General features: G+C 65.2%; 2 protein-coding genes and 1 pseudogene across 2 annotated transcripts; 1 reads left to right on the top strand and 2 right to left on the bottom strand.

Annotated features, from left to right (window-relative positions):
• Positions 1 to 1,523: 1,523 nt before the first annotated feature.
• Positions 1,524 to 2,714, bottom strand: ARC (activity regulated cytoskeleton associated protein). Its single transcript, XM_068984143.1, has one exon. The coding sequence runs from the start codon at positions 2,712 to 2,714 to the stop codon at positions 1,524 to 1,526; it is 1,191 nt and encodes a 396-aa protein (XP_068840244.1).
• A 9,351-nt stretch (positions 2,715 to 12,065) lies between these two features.
• Positions 12,066 to 12,278, top strand: LOC138088666 (large ribosomal subunit protein eL38 pseudogene; annotated as a pseudogene).
• A 7,188-nt stretch (positions 12,279 to 19,466) lies between these two features.
• On the bottom strand, positions 19,467 to 21,053 carry JRK (Jrk helix-turn-helix protein). The gene has a single exon (XM_068984085.1). The coding sequence runs from the start codon at positions 21,051 to 21,053 to the stop codon at positions 19,467 to 19,469; it is 1,587 nt and encodes a 528-aa protein (XP_068840186.1).
• Positions 21,054 to 22,278: the final 1,225 nt, after the last annotated feature.

Here is a 22,278-nt window from a genome sequence, read left to right as displayed (position 1 = left end):
ATGGCCGCACAGCGGGCAGAGGATGGCCGCACAGCGGGCAGGGGCTCCGGGGTGGGAGCCAGGCCAGGCCCGGGAGGGCGGCGGCCCTGGGGGCGAGCGGGCAGTGGGCAGCCAGCGGGGCGGGCATAGCGGCAGGCCCTGGCCCTCGCGCTGGCCCCTCTTCACCACCAGCTCTCTGCTGGGCCCCCTCCTCTGGTTTCAGGCTTCTCCTCTCGTGCAGGCAGCTTGTAGGGGGAGAGGAGAAGGGACAGTGCCGGGCACAGCAGCAAAGGCTCCGCGGGAGCCTGGAGACCTGAAAGGATGGAAGACATGGGTGGTCAGGGACTCAGGGACCACCAGGGCCTGGCGGGGCGGGGCAGGGCTGCCCTCTCAGAGAGCAAGCCCTTGGGGTCCTGGGGGGCTATTTCTCAGCTGGCCCAGAGGACTGGGAGCCTGGGGCCAGGGGCTGGGGGGAGCTGGGGGGCCCCTGGTGAGGACAGCCGGGGGCGGGGTCCCCTGTGTACCTGTCGTCACTCTCCTGGCTCCAGAGGCCGGCTGCTGCCTCAGCCGGGCTGGAGGACTCGGGCCCCAGGGGACCTGCCGCCTGCCATGGGTGAGTCATTGCACGGGGCTCTGTCCCTCTCCAGGCTGGCGTGAGTCACTGGTGCTGCAGGGAGAGAACACACAGGGCCCTGTGAGAGCTGGGTCAGCAACCTCCCCCAGCCCTGCCCCCAACTCCAGCCCCCTCCCTGACCCCTGGGGTCTCGCCTCCGCACCTGATTTATGGGGATGCCAGGGGCTCTGAGCCTCCGTGGGCTCGCCTGGGGGGGGGGGGGGTGGGCTTCACCCAGGGCCCTCCCAGCCCTATGGTGCCCCCTGGCGGTGGTGCCAAGGGGCAGGGGCTCACCTGAGGGGCCAGGAGGCACCGGGTTGCCAGGTCTGTTGCTGCCACTGCAGCGGCTGTTGCTGCTGCTGCTGCTGCTGCTGTGCCTTGAGCTTGGGCTCTCCTCCAGGGGGAGGGAGCCACACTGCCCGAGGCTGGCCAGCTGCCCTGGGAGGCAGCAGGGGTGCCAGCCGGTCACGGCGACTGCCAGGAGAAGTAGCTTCCCTGAAGCCCAGGCTCCGGGGACACTGGTGGCCCCCAAGCTTCTGCTCTGGGGTGTTCCTTGAGTTGGGTGCACGCCGGCCCGTGCCATCTGGACACTGAGTTTCTGAGTGCCCAGAGGGCCCAGGCATTGAGCAGGATGAGGAAACTGTCATGGCCTGAGAGCATGGAGGGCGGGATTGCTGACTCAGGCCAGTCCACCACTGGGGAAGACAGACGCAGGGAGGGTGAAGGCTGGGTCTGCGAGGAAGGGGAGCCCCTTGGCTGTCTGGGGGACACTGCCCGCATCTGGGTCACGTGTGTCTGTTGGAGTCAGGCTAGGAGGCTGAGGTGAGTGTTCAGCTGCACGAGGAGACTAAGGGCTCCCCTGCAGGGGCGGGCCCACTCTAAAGTCCTGGTGGGCGAGGGCCACGGGCGGGCAGGCGGGGCCTGGCACCCTCTACTCAGGCTGAGTCCGGTCGCTGGCTACGGACTCGTTGGTGAGGGCGGGTGTGAGGGCCTCGGCCTCTTCCTCAGCGGGCGGGTGGGGGCCGGCGGGCTCAGCCGCCCGCTCCAGGCCTTCCTCCACCTCCATGCCCTTCTGGATGAGCTGTTCCAGGGTCTTGGGCAGCGGGGGCCTTAGGAAACGCTTGAGCTTGGGCTGCAGGGTGCCCACCACGTACTGGATGATCTCCTCCTCCTCGGCGTCCACATACAGCGTCTGGTACAGGTCCCGCTTGCGCCACAGGAACTGGTCCAGCGGCTCGCCCTGCTTCTGCGGCAGGTCCAGCTCCCGCTGGATGGCCTCCCGGGACAGCGTGCCCTCGCTGTACTGCAGGAACTCCTTCTTGAACTCCACCCAGTTTTTCACCGAGCCCTGCTTGAACTCCCACCATTTCTTGGCCGGCCCGTTCATGTGGTTCTGGATCTGAGACAGCCAGTACTCCTCGGAGCCGCCCACCTGGCGCAGGTAGTCCTCCAGGTGGCTGAGGAACTCCCGCGGGTCCTCAAAGACCTGCGTGTCCACGCCGGGGCTCAGCTGCCCGTCCTCCCCCGGCTCCCAGGGCGGGTACTGCTGGGCTTCCACCTCCTCCTGCCCGGGCAGCTGGCCGGCGGCCGGCGGGGAGGTGATGGCGTAGGGGCTGACAGTGTAGTCGTAGTTGTCCGCCTCCTGGCCGTAGCTCTCGGGACCCCCGACGCCCACGGAGACGGTGTGGCGTGCTGGGTCGCTGCCCACCGGGTACTTGCCGCCCCCGGACTCCAGGCGGTCGGCCCACCGCTCCAGCCGGTAGAAGACCTCCCGCCACACGTGCATCTCCCGCTTGACCCAGCGCTCCAGGTTGGCGATGGTCTCCTGGCAGCGGCTCAGGCAGGCCTTGATGGACTTCTTCCAGCGCTGCGAGTCGCCGGTGGGCACGTACCCGTCCAGGTTGCTCTCCAGCTTGCCCACGGACCGGTGCAGCCCCTTCAGCTCGCGCTCCACCTGCTTGGAGACTTCAGCGAGCAGGTGCCGGTGGGTCCTCCGCACGTGCTCCAGCATCTCCGCGCGGCACTTACCGATCTGCAAGATCACGTTGGGCTTGGCGGCCGGCCCGCCGCGGGGCCCGGGGTAGGCGTGGAGGCCGCCGGTCGTCCTGTGGTCCAACTCCATCAGCTCGCAGGTTGCGGCGGGGCTCGCTCGGATAGGCGGGAGAGGGAGGCTGCAAAGTCCTCTTGGGGACGGCGAGGGGCTGCTGGGGGCCGGCTGCGCGGAGCTGCGAAGCTACGCGGAGCTGCGAGGCGCGGCGGGCGGGTCCCGCGGAGGAGCGGCCGGTCCCGGTTGGTCGCGGCGGCGGCGGCGGCGGCGGCGGCGGCGGTAGCGGCGACAGAGCGGGAGGACTCAGCGCCCGAGCTCTGCGCTGGGGCTCGGCCGCCGGCTCTTTATGCCGCCAGCGCGGCCCGTGGGCGGCCCCGTCGCCGAGCCTCGGCTCCGATTGGCCCGGGCGCCGGCTCCCCGCCCGCGCCCCCAGCTTGCCGACCCGCCTTCCCGCGCCCACGCGCGCTCCCGGCGGAGGGAGGACCCACCCCCTGCACACTCGGCGGCCCGGGGTGACTAATGCGCTCGCTTGCGCCGCCCCCTCCCCGACCCATTCAGCCCGCGGAGACCCAGGGATGGAGCTGGGCACGGACCGCGACGCCCCCTCAGTCTGCGAGAGGCAGGGAGGCCAGGTGAGTGCCCCCGGGGGCCCCCACCCGGAGGTAAGGAGGAAGCCCCTCTCCCGGGCCCCTCCTGGCTTGCTCCTCCTGTGACTGCCACCTCCTTCCTGCGGGGGGCTGGGGGACGGAGGTTGGGGGGTGGGAGGGAGTGCTGGACGTTGCGCCCCTAGGCCACCGGTGCAGGCCTTGACCTTGCCCAGCCCAGGTCTGCAGAACGTTCAGCCACAGGTGAGACCTGGCCGCCACCGCGGCACTCGGACCCTCTTCCCTCGATCTGAAAACCTTGAGGCATGTTCTTGTGCACACACACACTCCCAGGTGTCAGGTGTGAGTCCCCGACGTGGCCTGATCCCTCTGTCCCTGCCCGGGGGCCCCTGAATCCAGGCCTGGGGCTGGCCCTGCGCCCGGTGTGAGGGACATGCACCCAGGGCTTGGCTCCCCCAGCTCCCCGGCCATGGAGTGGGTGTGTGTGTGCCTGGTTGGCAGTAGCTGGGCATGACTGCCTGTCACCCACTCCCAGGTCTTTGCTGAGGCCAGGACTTCTTCACTTGGTGCCTCCAGGGACACCTAGAGGCTGCTTTCAGGGGGCAGGAGGTGAGGGAGACCGAGAGGTCCTGCCTCCCACTGCAGGGTGTGGCCCCTGAACCCCCAGGGCACAACCAGAACTGTTCAGAAGCTCCAAGACTTCTAGGAGGATGGAGGTGGGGGGTGGGGGGAGGGTGCTGGCAGCCTGACTCGGTTGGAGGCAGAGAAGCAAAGCACCATATAAGGAACGGGGCTCCGGAAGCTGAGATTCCCTCCGGAGGGAGGTCCCTTCTGCCTCCCTGGCAACAGTGTGGGGAAGGGACGTCTCCCTGCATGCCCGTGACAGATGGCTGTGGTCCCAGGTCCTCTGCAGTTCTGGGGGCACAGGTGGCACACACTGCCCGCAGCCACGCACCACTGCCTGTCCAGACGCCTTCCCTGCGGCCAGCGCCCTCACACACACACTGCACACTCACCCCTCCCCCACATAGACACTCATACCTCCCACCCGCGCACCTTCCCCCCATCCAGTCATCCCTGTCCACACCTACCCCCTCATGCCAGGCCCACCCGCCCCCAGCGTCTTGCTCACAAGCGCGAGGGTACACTGGCACCCACACTGCAATCCCCCCTCTAGGCCCCCCCGGAGCCCCCTGCTGTCCTGGGAGCACCCCTCAGAGCCGAGCTGCCACCTCCTTTCCCGCTCTAAGCTTTCACCCTTGTCCAGGAGGAATGTCTCCCTGGCAGAAACTCCCCCCGAATCACACTCCTGGCATTTCTAATTAAAGGCAAGTGGGTGAGCAGAGAGGGAGCAGGGTGGGGAGTGGGCCAGCCACTGCCAGAACAGGAATCCCGGGGCGGGAGGCAGTAGGGTGTCTGTGTGTGTGAGCGGGGCTGGTCACCGCCGCCCGAATAGGGCCACGAGCCTCCAACCACGTCTGCGGCCCCTGGTCAGGAGAGGCCTGCCAGGCAGGGACTGCACGTGTGCACCTGTGTGCTCGCGTGTGCGTGTGTGTGTGCACACCTGTGTGTGGCGGGGGTGCCAGAGCCAGCACCTGAGCGACCAGTAGGGGGTGGCTGGTCAGCCCTCAGTCTACAGAGGCCCTGTGGCCCCCGAGCTGTGGGGTGGCTGGGGCGGGAGCCTGGAGGTGGACATCCCCTCTGTGGTAGGAGAGCAGGTCTCAGGGCAGCGTGGCAGGTGGGCTGGCCTCGACCCTGGCCCTCGGTGGCCCCTCTGCCCGGCCTGCTGTGGGCGCGGGGGGTGCTGCACAGAGGCTGCGCTCACAAGGCCGCTGTGACAGGTGACGGGCCGCAGCCGCTGCTCCGGGAACACTTAATCGCTGCCCACTTATCGCCCCAGAAGCCCTCAGCACACCCCCGCGCTGCAGCCTCAGGCTCCATTCTCCCGCCGCCTCCGGAGAGGAGGCCTGGCCAGCTCCGTGCCTGGGGGGGCTGCCCCCGCCTCCCCCGTCCGCAGAGCTGAAGGCCTCCAGCCCAAGCCCACCTAGAGCAGGCCGGCTCAGGCTGAGGAGGGGCGGGTGCAGTGGGCAGTGGGGATGTACAAGGACAGAGCCCAGCCCCCCCGCCCCCAGCTCTCAGAGCCCGGCTGGGCGGCTGCTCTTCAGGCCTGGCAGCTCCTGAGGCCTTGCCTGCTCCGGACGGAAGTGGGTGAGCGGGGGAGGCTGGGTCTGCCCAGCACAAGGGTCCGGGCAGCCCCCATTCCAGCCCCTGCAGGTTCTAACACTCCCCACCCCCAGGGCTCAGGGCTCCCAGCCCCTAGGGGCTGCTCTCCTGATGCCTAGACCCTTGTTTCAGCCCCGAGTCTCCCCACCCTCTCCAGCCAGCCACTCCCCCTCCCTGCAGCACCTGCCTTTCCAGGGCTGCTCCATGATCAGGTTGACCAGGTTCCGTCCCCAGGGTGCACACCTACCTCTGCAGACCCCTCAGAGCCGGGCCCAGGCCCCACAGGCACGGGGGCACTCCTTGGCGGGGTGGGGTGGGTCAGGCTGTTGGGCCCGAGCCTCCCTCCTTGCCCCTCTTCTGGGGTCTGGGGTGCGTTCTGGGAGCCAGGCTTGGCCTGCCTCTCCAGCAGGGCCCCAGCCGCCACCCTGCAGACTGGCAGCCTCTCATCAGCCCGCAGTGTGGGCACAAGCAGCTGCAGGCAGAGCTCCCGCTGTCATGGAGCCCCGGGCCCAGGTTACTGCCTCCTGCGGCGGGGTGGGGGCTGTGGAGGGAAAGCCGTGGCGTCCTCCGGAGCAGCCGTCAGCCACCCGCTCTCACCTGGCCCTTCGTGCCCGGCTGTGGCCTGGGGTCCGGGTGCCCGCCCTCCACATGTGCCTGCCGCCCGTCCTGTCAGCCGGTGGGGCCTCCTCCTGCCTCCTGCACCTGCCCGCCTGTTCGTTTGGCATTCCCGGCCCGGCTGTCCCAGTGCTGAAGATCTGCCCACCCTGGCCAGCGCTGCTGCCCGCCCCTCACCCTGAACCAGGCCCGCACCCAGGTCTCCCGTGGTTGCTGCTTCCCTCTTGCTCAGCCGGGCACTTAGAGCCGAGAGCCGGGTGTGATGGTGGCCCCAGAACGGCGTCCGCACCCTCACAGCTGAGCCACGGACCCCAAAGCCGGCCTGGCACAGAGCGTGTGCATACGATGAATCGTGAAGCGGGCGAGATAGTGGGCCCTTACCCCTCCCTTGCTGGTTGGGAGACAGTTGGCAGTTGCCCACATGAACCTCGACTGTCTGTCTGTAAAATGGGCTGACGGTGCCAGGGCCTGGGGTCCAGCGAGGCCGAGTGCCGGTCCTCTTGCCTGACCTGGTCCCCGCCCAAGGACGCCCCCCTCGTCCTGCCAAGAGCCTCCCATCTGAGCGTCAACTTTTGGGATCTGGAAAGTGGGAGGTGGTTGGAACCCCTCCCTGTGGCCCCTGGGGGCAGTGCCCATGCCCCCCGAGGCAGTGGTGGGGCCAGAACACCTGCCGGCTCCAGCAATGAGGCTGAGCAGAGGCCCTGGGGACAGCTGGCCGCACGGCCCTCGGGAGGGCACCGCCAGTCCAGCCACGGTCCTGAGTCCAGCTGCAGGGGGCCGGGCCGCGGAGAGGCCAGGACGGCGGGCGGGGGCCGTGGACACGCGGGCAGAGCTGAGCCCTGGAGGAGCGCGTCCACTGGGAAACGGAGGCACACTGGAGGGCGAGCCGCCGGGGCTGGTGGTCTCCTGCCTGGGGAGATGATCTCCCTCATCTCACGGAGGCCCTGAGCCAGCAGGCGGCACGGCTGGGGTCCCTCTGCCTCGCGTGCCTGCGGGGCCTGCTGCACCAGGGGGCCAGGGCGGGAGCCCTCGGGGGTCGGGCATGGGCTGGCCTGAGACAGGAGTGGCCCTGAGCAGGGGCCGGGCCCAGCCTGGGGGCTGGGGAGGCAGCGGCTGGACTGTGTGGGGACTGGGGAGGGGACTGAGCTCCCGGGCTGCGGGAGCGGGAGCGTTTTCTTTCCTGTCCCGCCCCTCCTCCAGGGCTTCCTCTCCTCTCTTGGCAGGGTGTGTGCTGCGTCCTGTCCCCGGAACAGGCAGCCTCACACACCAGACCCTCCTCCCTCCGCACCAAGGAAAGTTCTGCATTTTCCTGAGGATCCCGGCGTGGCAGGGCCTCCCTGCATCCTCCAGGCCAGGGCCCGAGCAGGGGCCATGGGCAGGGCGGGGCGGGGTCCGTCCTCAAGGGACACTCTTTCCTTGCCACCCCCAGCCGTTGCGGAAGGGAAGGCAAAGCCCCCAGGCGAGAGTGTCCGGGGCTGCTCCAGGCCCCTCCGCAGGGAAGCCAGAGCCGGGACAGGCTGGTGAGAGGGTGTGGGGAAGGTCTGCGGGCTCCCCGAGGCTCCCGGAACACGGTGTGCGTCCTGCGTGACCGGGGGTGGGCCCCCTCAGCACCCCCTCGGGCTCAGTTTCCTCACCTGCAGAGTGGGTCTAGCCATCACTGCCCTTCTCGGCTGTGAGGTGAGTCAGTCAATCAAGTAGCACTTCCGGAGCCTGGCTTGGCCGGCACCGAGCAAGGTGGGGTGGTAGGGAGGTGCAGGTCACCCACGAAATAGGGCCACTGCCGTGACCCCTACACAGTCCCCGGAGGACACCGGGCTGGGTGTGGCCTGAGGCATGCTGCCCATGGGGCCACTGCCCTTGGCACTGGGCCACCAGCTGGTGGCACCTCCGTGCAGAGGGTCAGGCCCTTCAGGGAGCAGCCACGGCGTCCAGGGTGCCTGCTGGGGAGTTGGACAGGTGGGGCCAGGGGGAGCGAGGCTGTGTGGCTTTGCTGGTGGGGGCTGGAGAAGGGGGGCAGGAGGCAGAGGTGGGGGGCAGGAACACTGGCCGGGGCCCTGTGCCTACCGCTCGCTGGCCAACCACCCCCGCACGGCAGCTGGAGCCAGGTGTCCCCTCAGCTGGGCAGGCGCGCTGGCCAGGAGCCAGGCACCCCCTTTCCGCACCCCACCCACGCTTCTCCTCGAGGCATCTTGGGGTAGCGTCCTGCGGATCCCTTGGCCCCGCTGACCCCGCCGTCCTCAGCACCCGGAGGGGTGGACAGCCGTGGCGGGTGGGAAGGAGGAGGGCACTGGACCGCTGAGCGCGCTGGTCCGCACGAGGCCCCGGCCAGCCTGCCGCCTGCCACACCACCTTGCTTAGGTGACGGAGGTCTGCCCAGCGTCAGAAGCTAAGCACTAAAGCTCAGCCGGGCTCACGGGGCATCCACATCCGAGCCCAGAGTCACCACCTCCAGGAAGGCTCCCCAGGCTCCCGGGGTGTGAGCCTTGTCTGCCCCATGCCCCGCTTGGAGCCCCTGAGCACAGCCTCCTCCCACCTGTGCAGCTTGTAGGTGTGTGTGAGTGAGCGTGAGAGTGTGAGAGTGTGTCAGTGTGTCAGGGCGTGTGCCTCCTGATCTCTCTGGCCAAGGCGTGCTCCTGCTGGCCAACAGCCAGGCCCTGAGCTTGCTCTGGACACACGGAGTGGACAAAACGCCCTGCTCGCTGCCCAAAGAGACTCTGCCTGCTCAAAGGTGCGCCCACACCCCAAGCGTGCTGGGGCCAGCAGCCCAGCGGGGTCCTGCCAGGCGGGGTCCGCCGGAGGGTGAGCAGGGCGACAGGGGTTGGGGGTAGGTGGGAGGGCCGCTCTGAGAGCTCATTTAGAGGGTCAGGATGAGAACAGAGCTGGCTCCCAGGCGGGGGGCGGGGGCATTGGAATCGGGCAGCCGCCCCCTCCTCTCTGCCCACTGCGGCTCAGCCAGGCTGTGCATGGCCCCCACTGCCTCCCTGGAACCCCAGGGGCCCAGCAGAAGCCCCAAAGGTGGCCGGGCCCTCAGCCAGCATGCGGGATGCACTGCCAACCGGCCCAGGGAGACGTCCTCAGAGCCGGGTGCTGCAGACGCCCGTGCCAGGGAGGGGGTGGTGGCCGCTGCTCTGCCGTGCTCTGCGTTCCCATTTACATCTCTGAGCCAGCGCAGTGCGCCAGCCTCCACCACTCACTTCCGGGGCCATAAAAGGAGCGGGGCTGAGAATAGCTCGCTGTGACGCGGGGAGCTTCCCCACGCAGGTGCAGGCGGCGCCGCCAGCAGGCGGAAGGCAGGCTCTATCCCAGCTCCGCCCCCGCGCACGGGAAACGGTGGTGGCCAGCTGGTAGCAGAGGTCCAGGGTCCTGCCTCCATTCTCCCTCTTGCCTCTCCTTCCCTGCCCCTGTGGGGCCTGAGCCCCCTGCCCTTGAAGCCACCCGCCCCACGCGCACGTCTTGTCCACGCCCCCCGGTCTGGCCGAGGCCTCTCCTGGGCACGCACTGATCCGCAGCTGCAGGCCCCTTGCCTGCCGAGGCCGGCATCCCCCCACTCCCCGCCCTGGGGTGTGGTGACTTCCTGTCTGCTGCAGGCCTCTCAGATGCCAGGCACAGCCGCAGTGACCTTTGGCCCCGATCTTCACCCAACCCGTCCACGGGCGGCCGCTCAGCTGCGCCTCCCTGGGCTTCTGTCTCCAGGGCGCCATCCGTGCCCTCTGGCCCTGTGCCCAGCCATCACTGCCAGGCAGCTCTTACCAATTCTGAATAAAGGGTCTGTGCTGTTCTGCTGCGGACCCCATCCGCTGCACAGCTGGTCCACCTGCCAGGGCCCCCATCCTGGTTCGGGGGTCTCTCTGGAAAGAGGGTCGACATGGAAGGCGTGTGGGAGACAGGGCCTCAGTGCATGCCGAGCACCTCCCTGCGCCTTGGAACACAGCTGGGAGGTCACTGTCACCCATTTTACAGACAGGGAGCTTGAGGTGCAGGGAGGGTAGGGGATGAGCTTGGGGAACCAGCTGGTGAGCAAATGACTGAGACTCCTGGCCCCAAGGCTGATCCCATCCTGCCATCCACCACCACTGGCCAGATGCAGGGTCAGGCTACCCCGGACGCCCTCTGAGCCTCAGTTTCTTCGGCTGATGGGCAGGCGGCCCCTCGGAGGTTCAGGGTGAGGGGCTGATCGGCAGGACATCCGACGCATGGCCCATCTTCCGCGTTCTTGGTCCTGAGTTCTGTGTGCGGACCTGGAGGTGGTCCCCAGGGTGTGGGGGCCACAGCAGCGGGGGCCGGGGCGCTTGGAGGAGGGGCTGGTGACACCCGCGACCTGCCCACAGCACTGGCTGCCTCCTGGCTTGGGGACACCGGTCCGACCCCCACAGGCCAGAGTAGATCCCGGACCCCTTGGCTCCCCCCGCCGCCCTGGCACAGCACCCCCTCCCCCCCCCCACTCCCTCCCTCCCTCTCCTGGCTGAGCTCCAGCGGGAGGGTCAGGAATAGCCCAACATGGTCGAGGGGTGTACAGCCCAGACCATCACGGGTCCCCCCACCCTCCCCCCACTGCATGGATTCTCCTCAACACACTCTTGCCCCTCCCTGGCCACATAGCCTGGGGGTCAGGGCCCCGCTGAGGTTGGGCAGCACATCAGAGGACGGGCCCCTAAGAGAGGGGCTGGGCCTGGGGCCAGGGCCTGAGGGCGCAGGCCAGGCTGGGCCAGCTGTCCCGGGCTGGGTGCTGCCCACCGGCTCTGGGAGCAAGCCTGTCCCACCCACCCGAGTGCTGGCCGCGGCCCATGACCTCCCTGTGGCCAGAGTGCTCCCTGCGGGGAGGGAGCCCTAGGACCCCTCGGGTCTCTGGTGAAGGCTCTCCCTGCCCCGCCGGGGCACCAGCACCTCCCGCCACCCCCACCTCTGTGTGGCGCCCACTGGCCCCAGCCCCTCAGTCCTCCTGCAGACAGTGGCCATCGTTCAAGCATCCTCATCCACCTCAAAGGAGGCCAGCCCTCCTGGGGGCGCCTGGGCTGGGGCTGGGGACGAACCCTGGGGGAACTGGAGAGGAGGGGAGCAGGAGGGCCCAGGTATGGCCTCTGGGGGCGGTGGTCCATCCCCCAACCCAAGCTGAGGATACGGTCCAGCGCCGTGGGTTGTCTCCCACCCTCTCCAGCCTCAGTGCCCCATGTCCACAGACACAGCCCATCTGAGCTGAGAGGCGGGGCCTTTCCACAGACCCCCAGCCCCCGCGGCAGGCCCGAGGGCCACTCCTCTAAGGGCCCTGAACAGACCACCTCTTGGCGGGGGTCTGCACCAGCTCCCCACCCTCGGCCACGACAGCGCCACCCACCCCAGAACCAGGCTGTCCTGGGGCCCCGTGTGCCCCCACGGGGGTGCCTCAGGGGCTTGGCTCCCTCAGGGTTGGGGCAGAGTCTGGGGATCTGGGGAGCCAGACGGCAGCCCCACCCCTGCAGGGTCAGGACCCCCAAGTGTGGCGCTCCCTCCCAGGCCCTGCTCCCCACCCAGCTCAGCCTGGGACCCATCCAAGCCAGCCCATCACCAGAGCAGACTCATCCACCCAGCAGCTTACCGCCCACTGCCCGTGTCTACGGGCAGGAGCAGCATGAGGAGCCGTCCATCTCCAGCCGCCCCAGCCCCTGCCTGAGGGAGCTGGGTGGAAGCAGGCCCTCCATCTACCATCTAAGCACCGCCTGAGGAGCTGCGCCCCCTGAACTGGGCAGGCGCACTTTCCTAGATAAACAAAATGCCATGTCAGGAGCCCGCAGGATCCCAGTGTCTCCCCTGGCAATATGAGAGGGAGCCTGGGGAGGCAGGAGGTGGCTTCCTGGAGAGCCCTCCCAGACAGGCCTGCGGGCTTACCCACCACGTGTGGTCCCTGGTGCCACCCTCAGCAGGAGGCATTCACTTAAGACCCATGGCCCAGGCTCTCTTTGCTTCTCACCCCTCGATGTTCCGGCCACGTGCCCCGCGCCTCATCGCTATGCCTGGCAAAATTAAGGAAATCAAGGACTTCCTGCTCATGGCCTGGCGCAAGGATGCCAAGTCTGTCAAGATCAAGAAAAATAAGGATAAGGTGAAGTTGAAATTTCGATGCAGCAAATACCTTTACACCTTGGTCATCACAAACAAAGAGAAGGCAGAGAAGCTGAAGCAGCTCCTGCCCCGAGGTTTGGCCGTGAAGGAGCTGAAATGAACCACTTACACTGCTTTGAACTGTATTAAAATTTTTAAAATTCTCAAAAAAAAAAAAGAAAAAGATCCACAGCCCACAGTCCAGGCTCTGAATTCCAAGTGTCCCTCTTATAAGTTGTGTAATCATTGTCACACCACTCTCTCCATGGCCAGCAACCACCATCACCATCACCAGCACCACCACTACTATCACCATCACCATCATCACCACCCTTACCATCACCACCAATCCCATCATCACCATCTCTACCACCACCATCACCATCATAACCATCACCACCACCATCACCATCATAACCATCACCATCACCACCACTATCATCACCATCATCTCCCTCACCATTCCGAGTGTCAGTCAGTTCAGATCCCTGTAACAAAACACCATTGACTGGGCAGCTTAAACAACAGACATTTCTTTCTTTCTCACAGATCTGGAGGCTGGCAAGACCAAGATCAGGGTGTCAGTCTATCAGGTTTCTAGGGAGAGTTCTCTTGGCTGGTAGATGACGATCTTCCTGAAGTGTTCTCACAAGGCCTTTTCTTGGTTTGTGAGAAAGAGGGGAATTGAGAGCCATCATCCTTTTCTGATACAGGCATTAGTCCTATTGGAAAAGGGCCTCACTCTTATGACATCATCTAACTTCAGTTACCTCCTGAAAGCCCTATCTCTGAACACTGTCGTGCTGGGGGCTTCATCATATGAATGGGGGAGGGACACAGATCAGTTCACATCACCCACCATCCTCAACATCACCACCACCATTAAAACCACCATCTCACCAACCACCACACCACTGACCCCGTGCATTCCTCACTGCCCCATGCACCACCACCAGTGCCCTGGCCACCATGCCACCTTCATCCCCACCTTCTTCCATCTGGGGTGCTCTAACTATACCACAGACAGGGTGGCTTGCAAGCTGCAGAAATTCATTCCTCACCATTGTGGGGGCTGGAAATCCCAGACCAGGGTGCCAGAGTGGCTGGGTTGTGGTGAAAGCCCTCCTGGCAGTGGACGGCAGACCTTGCTGCATCCTCACATGACGTAAGAGGCGAGGGGCCCTCTGGGGTCTCTCTTCTAAGGGTGTTCATCCAATTCAAGGCTCCACCTGATCACCTTTCAAAGCCCCCACCTCCCAACACCATCAGCTTGGGGGTTAGGATTTCAACAGTTAAATCGGGGTCGGGGGGTAATACAAACATTCGGACCACAGCAGTCTCATCACCAGTGTCTTCATCCAGCACCACAACTGGTCATCTCTGCCACAACCACCACAATCACCATCCTCACCAGCATCACCATCTCCGGAGCCTCACTGCCAAGCGGCACCACACCTCCTGGCCAGGCCCCCTTCCTGGACGGTGGGGCAGGTCAGACACCTGAGGCCAGTGGATGGCAGCCACTCAAGGCCTTGTGCCGTCCACTGCGGAGCCTCCCAAGGACAGCTGGACTCCGTTTTCCTAATTAGGGAGTGTTGGCCAGTGGAGTGGCGGGCTCACTGAGCGTGCCAGTGACATCACTACTCTGCTTTATTAATAAAACGGGGGGACGGACGCCCACTCACTGGAGACTGCAGCTGAGCCTCCTCTGAGGAGAACCCTCGGGCCCACTCTTCCTCCTGAGCTAACAGATGCCTCCTTAGACCCTCTGGCTCCCCCTGGCCCTTTCACTGCAGGAGGGGCCTTGGCTCTTGACGAGCTGCTGGCCCGGCTGCAGGCCTGCTGCTCGGGATAGGGGGAGCTGGAGAGTGAGCCTGGGGGCCTGGGGCCAGAACCTGGACCCAGACTACCTCGCATGTGCTGCAGGGGTCCTGATCTGGAGATGGGGAGCAGGGCCTCCTCCAAGGCTTACTGGGGAGCCGCAGAGATGTGGGCAAGTTGACACAGGCTTCCACCCTAACAGGTCCAGACACAGAACACAGCGTCTCCAACACAGGGAGCCCTGCCTCCCCTTGTGGTGGCCGGTGTCTCAGCACCTGGAGGCCTGAGCTTATGCTGCAGCCTTGGGGGACAAGGGCACAAAGCCTGCCCATCGCTGGCTCCCCAGCCCCTCACTCCTCATGCCTGTCCCCTGGGCACCACCCTCAAAGTCAGGGTACCAGAGCCTGCAGAGGGACCCCCACAGGTGAGTCCTGTCACCCTGGGCACCATGGTCCCCTCCTCCAGGATGCCAGCCTTTTGCTCTCCAGGTCCCTTCTGTCCTCCCAGCGCCCCACTCTGGGAAGCTCCCCTAGGCCCTGGGCTCCAGGCTGGCTGTCTGGACAGGGCTGGCTGGCTGCAGGCCCTGGAGTGAGCAGAGGGTCAGGTTGGACAGGGAAGTCTCCGGCCTTGAAGGATGGCCCCAGCAGGCTCTCTGGGCTCCTCCTACTCCAGGACCTACAGCCTCCTGACTCCTGCAGCCAGAGATGACTGGCCTCAGCTGGACTGGGAAGAGCCCAGGACCCCAGCAAGGGATGGGCAGAGGCAGGGCAGGCAGCCAGAGGACAGGGCTGCTCTGGATGGGCTCTGGCCCTGGCTCGGGTGTGTGCCTGCCAATGGGGGACACAGTGGGGCCTGGCACAGCCCTGAGGCACCCCCCAGGAGCTGCCTGAATGTGTGGGGGTCTGCCCTGGGGGAAGCCCAGCTCTGACATTCACACCTCTCCCACCTGCCGTGAGTCAGCCACACAGTCACTCTCCACCCCCGGGACCACTGTCAGCAGGGCCTGGAGCCAGGGCAGAGGCGGGGGGTGGGGGGTGAGGGGGTAGGGGGTAGAGCGTGTGTGGTCACAGAGAACTCTAAGTCACATGTGGGGGAGGAGGGGCGAGGTCACAAAGCTCTCACCTTCCCCCAGGGTACGAGTGTGTCCCACATGTGGTTCCAGGCTCCCTGGTCTTGCCCTCCTTGGGAGCTGAGAGAGCACACGGGCCAGAGTGGGGGCTCAGCCCGCTACCTGGGTCAGGATGCAGGAGTGGGGCCAAGGACTGGGGCTCACTGAGGGACCAGCGTCAGGGTTCACCCGGGCCATCCACAGCATACCCCTGGGTGCTCAGGAACCTTCCAGCTCCTTCAAGGTTCTAGGCTGGGGCTGCCTGCCCTCCCTCGAGTTCCTCAGAAGGTGCTGCAAGGCCCCCAGAGACAGACAAAGCAAGCTCCTTGCCTGAAAGGGTCTGTGGGGCTGTTAAAACTCCTGGCAGCTTCCACATCCACACATGCCCTGTCCCCAGGCCAGGAGACTATCCCTCAAGAGGGTGTGGCAGAGGGGTGACCACACCTCACAGCCTGGGCTGTGGGAGGGCAGGGGCAGCCAGTGAGGCCCAGACCCCAGCCGCCACCTGGGGCCCCCTGCTGGGCCTCTGGCCTCTCCTCACTCTGTCCTGCAGGCCAGTTCCAGGCCCGGGCCCTCTTGCTGGGCTTGTGCACCTGCTAATACCGCCAGAGCGATGCGGCCACCCTCCGCCGAGCCTGGCCTCCGTGAAATGGGGACCGTCCACCCGCCTGGACTGGCTTCTCCACCTTCGAGGGCCGGGCACCCAGCAAGCCTGGGAGGGTGGGCGGCCCAGGCTGCTGCCCCGCCTGGTCTCCCGTTCCGGGTGGTGGGTGAGACCGTCCCACGCCGCTCTGAGACCACCTGGGCCCCAGGCTCACTCTCCACCTCCCCTCCGTCCCGAGCAGCAGGCCTGCAGCCGGGCCAGCAGCTCGTCAAGAACCGAGGCCCCTCCTGCAGCGAACAGCACCATCCCTCAAGCGCTCTCAAGATCATGCTCTTTCTCCCGCGAGTTCACAGCTACTGCTGGGCGCTCTGGCCAATCTGTCATGTTATAGTACCTTTCAACTCCAGGATTTCCATGGTTTTAAAACAGCTTTTTATTTACCATCTTTTTGCTGATTTTCTCTACTTACTATCTTCCTTTCCCCCTTTACTTCCTCAGTCGTGGTTTCCTCCAGTTCTCAGACTGCATCTGTAATGGTCAGCTTGAAGTCTTTCCCTGTTAAAGCCGGCATCTCACTCTGTCACCTGCGTTTTAGGAGCAACATGGTATGTGGTCGTGTTTCCCTGTTTCTTTTTATGTTTGTAATGTTGGATTGGAAACTGGTCCTTTTAGGTAATGTGGCATACCAGCTCTGGGTACTGGTCACCCCAGACTGGGACTTGCCTTCTCTTTGTGTCTTGCTGGCTGGGTCATCTTAGGGGCTCCCCGTCCCTGACAGAGGCTCTGATGCTCCTTCCCAGGGGCACGGCCTTAGGAAGGCCCACGGTCCCCCTACCCCACCACACCCCACCCCACCCCACCCCACTCCATGGCAGTGGTTTTGGCAAAGCTCTGACTGTGTGGTCTGCCCACACCCAGCGGTTAAACTCCACTCACAGCTGGCCATCTGCTGTTTTCAACAATGCCCTGGGCAGAAGCTGCTGCTCAGACCAATCCCATTGCACCTGGCTTCTCTGAAGCAGATACCAAGGTCAGTGGTGGGATTCCCCTGACCACAGGGGGCCTTTGGCCCAGCCTCTCTCCATGACGTCCGTCTCTCGAGAGCACCCTGGGGTGGGCCCCGCCACGCTATGCAGGACCAGCCCACTTCTCCCCTGGCAAAGACCTCTGAGCACTGCTCACTGCTGGCGGTGACAGCTGAGGGCTGCAAGCAGGGAGCAGTGGTCCAGGCCTCCGGGGCCAGCCCCTCAGCGTGGAACCGCCACACGGCTCACCCCGGGCGCCTCAGCAGTCTGCCTGCGTCCTCGTGGAGACGGCGGTGGAGAATGTGACTCATGGACAGTGCAGCGCCCCAGAAGCCCTTCTCGGGAGACCTGTGCTCCCTGGAAGCAGGTCAGGGGCTGTCTGACCACCCTTGGGCCTCCAGATGAGCTCGAGGCGCAGCACACAGCAGGTGTCAGGACGGCTTCGCCCTGTGCTAGGAGCGCAGTTAGGCACCAAGGAAGCCCACTGCAGGCATCCTTGGGGGTGGGTCCTGCCTGCCTTGTGCCATGGCCTCCCAGGAACAGAGGCAGTGTGAGTCCCTTCCTCCAACACTCCCCCTTCCAGAAACATCTGGCCACTATGGCCTCGAGCTGCCTCCAAGGGGCTCTGGCTCTACCCCAGGGAAGCCTGACTGACAGGTCCAAGCAGGAGCTGCACCCACCCACCCATCAAACCCCCTGCCCCCACCACCTTGGCCATCAGAGCTGTGGGTGCGCAGGGCAGGGCCTCCTGCTTCCCACCCCCAACAGGAAATGCAGGTGAGGTGGGCGGTTCACCGCGGCCCTGCAGGCGGGATCGGCCTTCTCCAGCTGCACAGCCTCCGGGGCCTCCCACACTGAAGGTCTAACCAGACCCCCGAGGCCAAGTGCAACCGGGGAAGCAGCGGTTCAAGAAGGAGCGCCAAGGGTAGGCTCCCTCGGCCAGCGGGGATGGCTGCTTACCAGCCGGCCATGACATAGCGGGGACGGGAGCAGGCTGTGTGGGCAGGACGAGAATCCAGCCCGGGGGCTACGTCTGGTGGGGACCGAGCACCCACAGGGGGGCTAGGAGGCCGGCCTGCCCCCAGCACCATCCTGCTGCTCCAGGCCACTGGACTGGGGCTGGCCGTGGGGAGGGAGCGTCTCCATGTGTCCACCCGTCACGTCCAGGCTGCCGCCCCAACATCTGACCCTGCTGCACGCCCACAGCACAGGGGGCACACGAGTCCTGAAGGGGTGTGAGTGCACGCTGCACAGCTGCCGCCCCACACGTGCGGGAGACCGCCGTGAAAGCTCAGCAGGAGGCAGTCTGGCCCAAAAAATCAGCAACGCGACTTTGAAAATGACCTGTGCTTGTTTCACAATCTTCATACACACGTTTTCATCGGGAAACACATGGCTCAGAGAGCAGCGGCAGGCCAGCCATGACTGTCACCTCAGTGTTTGGAAGGATGCAAAGACACCAGAGAAACGACCACAAACCGAACCCTCGCCTCCCCTTGGCTCTTGTGGGAACAAGGGTGTCTCGGTGGAATGAATAACACAGGAATGAAAACTGTGTGCTCAATCAGCTGCCCGAGAAGCGGTGGAACTGAAGGCAAGCGGTGAAGAGCCCAGAAAAGTGCGCCCACTTCCGGTTCATTCAAAGAGGGTGGCCGGGCTGCCCAGGGCGCTCCGTCTGGTGACAGGCAACCAGGCTGCCCAGGGGTGCTCTGTCTGGTTGTAAGTGACCAGGGGCTCTCCGTCTGGTGATAAGGGACCAGGCCGGCCAGGGGCGCTCTGTCTGGCCATAAGTGACCAGGGGCTGTCTGTCTGGTGATAAGGGACCAGGCTGGCCAGGGGCGCTCTGTCTGGTGACGAGCAATGCAGAATGGAGGCATCGGCAGTGATGTAGGGAGCACAGCAAGTCTCCGGGTACAGGTCTCTACAAGAGAGGCCCACACAGTCAGCTTTCCCCATGTGAATCACTATGGGGCCAACAGCTCAAAGTAAGAGTTCCGATGCTGCTAGGCATCTGAGCAGCTCCTTTTACCGTTTTCGTTACATCACCTAAGACTAACTTCTGAACGTCTGGTCCAGGTTTACTAATGTGGAGGCAGTAAATGCGAAGTTCTGGGGATTGAGGGACCGTGGGCCACGTACAGGACTTGGAGCCCAGATGCTCAAAACACTGGCAGCGACCTGGGGGCCCACACTGGGGCAATGGGCTCCCTGGTGGCCTGCTCCTGCTGGCTCTTAACAACTCTACCGCTGCATCCTGGGGCCCGAGGCCCAGGGCAACATGGAAGTGAGGCTCACTCTGCCAGGAGAGCTGACGACCAACGTGGGGACATGGGCCTGCAATGCCACAGGCAGGGGCCACACGGACTCTCATTCACAATCAAGTCCCACCCTCAGTGACCTGCCTGACCCAGGGCTGGCCCCCAGACCTGCAGACAGCCCCATCGGGTAAGCAGGGGGCCCTCAGGAAGTGTCAGCCCCATCAAGCAGCAGTGGGGACCACAGTCAGTTGGCTGAAGGTGGCTCTTCCCCGCTTGGACAGACAGACGTCCCTACCCTTGCACACAAGGCTTAGGCAGCAAATACAAGCTGGGTGGCAGCCCCTGGAGGTTCTGGGACATTTCAGGTCTGGGTGGGCCGTTGAGGAAGACCTCCTCACGCTCAGGTGGCAGGACAGACCACACGGCAAAACCTCGACGGGGTAAGCTGTTCCAAGGAACATGACCCCGAGACTGCAGGTCAGGCCTCACTGCCTCAGGCCTCGCCGGCCGTGGACGAGCTGGGCAGTGGGGAGCAAGGCTGGGTGCTGCGAGGCCCAGGGCGCTCCCAGGGCACCTCGAGCTTGACCGCGGCTGTGGGGGCCCCGCGCCGCTGCACCTGCCACCGCCTGCTGAACACGGAGTGCAGTGCGCGCAGCTGGCCCAGCTCCTGTGCCGAGAAGCACGGCTGTGCCTCCGCGAAGCGCACCACAGCGTCAAAGGACACCGCCGCGTGCTCCCAGGCTGCTCTGTCCAGCCCCCCAGCCTCCGCCGGCTCCAGGCTCCCTGAGGCCGCGCTCCCGAGGCGGGCCGGGGTGCCTGCTGCGAGCCCGGGGGTGTGCGCAAAGGCCTGGTCGGGGGGCTTAGTCCTGAGCCGCTCTGGCTCCTCCTCGGAGGATGAGCCCTCCATGAGTGCAGCCTCGGGCCACAGCTTCCTCCAGGCCCGGCTGAGTACGGTGCCTGGCACCGCGTCCCAGGCGCAGGCCACATCGAGCACGGCGTCGTGCACGCTGCAGCGGGGGGCCAAGGCCTGCAGCCTGCCGTGGGGCGTGACGAAGTTCCTCATGAAGTCCCTCCGAATGCCCTGGTCCATGGGCTGGAGCAGGGTGGTGACGCTGGCGGGCAGGAAGATGGTGAAGACATTCTCCGAGGCCAGCTCAGCCTCGCGCGGGTGAGCCCGGGACCCGTCCAGGAGGAGGATGGCCTTGCTGTCCTCTGGCAGGGCCACGGCTCGGAAGTGCTCCTTCACTGCGGGCACGAAGATATGATGGAACCAGTCAGCAAAAATCTCCTTGTCCACCCAGGCGCTGCCTTGGGCTTTGTACACAACAGGCAGGTGCTGGAGGCCCTGCACCGCCTTGGGGCCACCCCATTTCCCAACCACCAAGGGTTTGATCCTGTGGGAGCCCGTAGCGTTGGCACACATGAGGACAGTCAGCCGGTCCTTGCTCTGCGTGGGGCTGGGCGTTGGCCCACCCTCTGGGCTGGGGCTGGGGGAGCAGCGCCAGAAGAGGCCGGTCTCATCGGCGTTGTAGACCTGCTCCGGGGACAGGCCGTGCTCAGCGGTTAAGCTCCGGAAGAACCCGCAGAACTGCTCGGCTGCCTGCTGGTCGGCCGCCTGCTTTTCGCTAGACGCATCCAGCTTCTTGATGCCATGTCTGGCCTTAAAGCGCCAGAGCCAGCCGCCAGAAAACACGCAGGGCTCGGTCAGCTGCATCTGCTCGTAGAAGTCCTTGGCCTTTTCGATGAGCATGGGGCCCGAGACGGGCACGCCCTCGGACCGCTTCACCAGGAACCACTCATACAGCACGCGGTCCAGGTGCTCCAGCTTGGGTGTGTGCAGGGTGCGGCGCTGCGCCAGCGCCTTGTCCGAGTCGGAGCTGGCGAAGAAGCGGAGCAGCTGGGCCTTGTGGGCCCTGATGTCGTACAGGGTGGACATGCCCACGTTGTACTCCTGCATCAGCGCCCGCCTGCTCTCGCCCTTCTCCAGGCGCCGGCAGATGTCCATCTTCTCCTTCAGGGTCAGCACCACCCTCTTGCGCTTCTCCCCAGGGCTCCGCCCGGCAGCCGGCTTGGAGGCCATGAGGAGGGGGCTCGGCCGAGCCAAGGGGTCGCGCCTGGGCAGGGGTTGGAGGCCTTCCCGCCTCTTCCTCCCCCACCCTCGCCTGGCAGTGCTGACGCGGGGCCAGCACAAGTCAGGGCCCCTTCTTGGCTCCTCTCTCCAGCTCCAGCAGCTTCCCGACCCTCTCTGCAGGGGGACCAGTGTCAGCCACCCTGGGCGTCCCCACGGCTGGACCTCCAGCCTTCTCTGCAAGGACGGTGGCAGCGACTTCCCTCAAACACGGAGCAGAGAGTAGAGGGGCCCTGGGAGCTGGTTTCCAGCTAATCGAGGTCTCGCCGCCTGAGCCGTGGGGGTCTCTCTCTTGCACATGGTGCTTTATCAGCTGGAAAGCAAAAGGGGGAAGAAAGAGAAGCATCACAGGGCGCGTGCCTCGGGCTTGCGAGCACGTCCTCGTCACTTTACCTGCGCTGAAGCAGCCACTGGCGGGGTCTGTGGGACAATGAACAGAGCTGCCAGCAGGTGACGCAAGAAGAGGCCGGCTCAGGGGTTACCAGGCTCACTGGCTCTTCTCAGCTTCCACAGTGACCTCAGAGTCGCTCGCTATGGCTCCAAACTAAAAGTGGCTGTCGGGTGCAATCTGACTTTTCAGGAAAGCGTGAAGGGCGAGGCTACTGAACGAAGCTGGGATGTCACCAAGCGCTGGGACCCGAGGGCCACGTCCCACTCCAAACTCAACTTTCCTATCACAACTGCTCACTGGGCCACCTGACATGAGTGCCTTCATAAAACCCTCGTTCCTTCAAAAGCGGCTGAGGCAGGGGTGAAGGTGCTGCAGTGGGCAGGGATTCCTTTAGGATTCTGGGGCTGGGGAGCCTGCAAGCCTCTTCAGAAACAAGTCCCTCAAGCCCTCTCTTCAAGAGCAGGCCCCAAACTCCTTCTAGAACGACAAGCTCAGTAGGCCTCAGGCTCCTCCCAGAGCCAGGAGGGGCTGCCAGTCTCTCAACTACTGGTCCCCACCAGTAGAGCCTCGGACACCTCTGGTCACACAGTCATACATAAGCGTGCAAACAGCACTCACACCAACTCTCACCTGGGAGGGACTGCCAGCACGTCCCACCGCAGAGAGGCAGGCAGCGCTGACAGCCGCTCTTCCAGGCGGAACCCTCACCTCACCTCCTTCCCAAACCCTCATGTGTGGCCCCACCCAACTTCATGCTGTGGGTGAAGCCACAGGACTACTCACATG

This window comes from Capricornis sumatraensis, chromosome 11 (genome assembly GCF_032405125.1).
Source record: "Capricornis sumatraensis isolate serow.1 chromosome 11, serow.2, whole genome shotgun sequence".
In the NCBI taxonomy this organism is placed as follows: domain Eukaryota; kingdom Metazoa; phylum Chordata; class Mammalia; order Artiodactyla; family Bovidae; genus Capricornis; species Capricornis sumatraensis.
Note: the sequence above shows the minus strand (reverse complement) of the source record. Positions and strands in the feature narration are given on the sequence as shown.

What these genes read in the sequence shown, in the direction of transcription:
- ARC (XM_068984143.1), bottom strand. Translation starts at nt 2,714, where the DNA reads ATGGAGTTGGACCACAGGACGACCGGCGGCCTCCACGCCTACCCCGGG.
- JRK (XM_068984085.1), bottom strand. Translation starts at nt 21,053, where the DNA reads ATGGCCTCCAAGCCGGCTGCCGGGCGGAGCCCTGGGGAGAAGCGCAAG.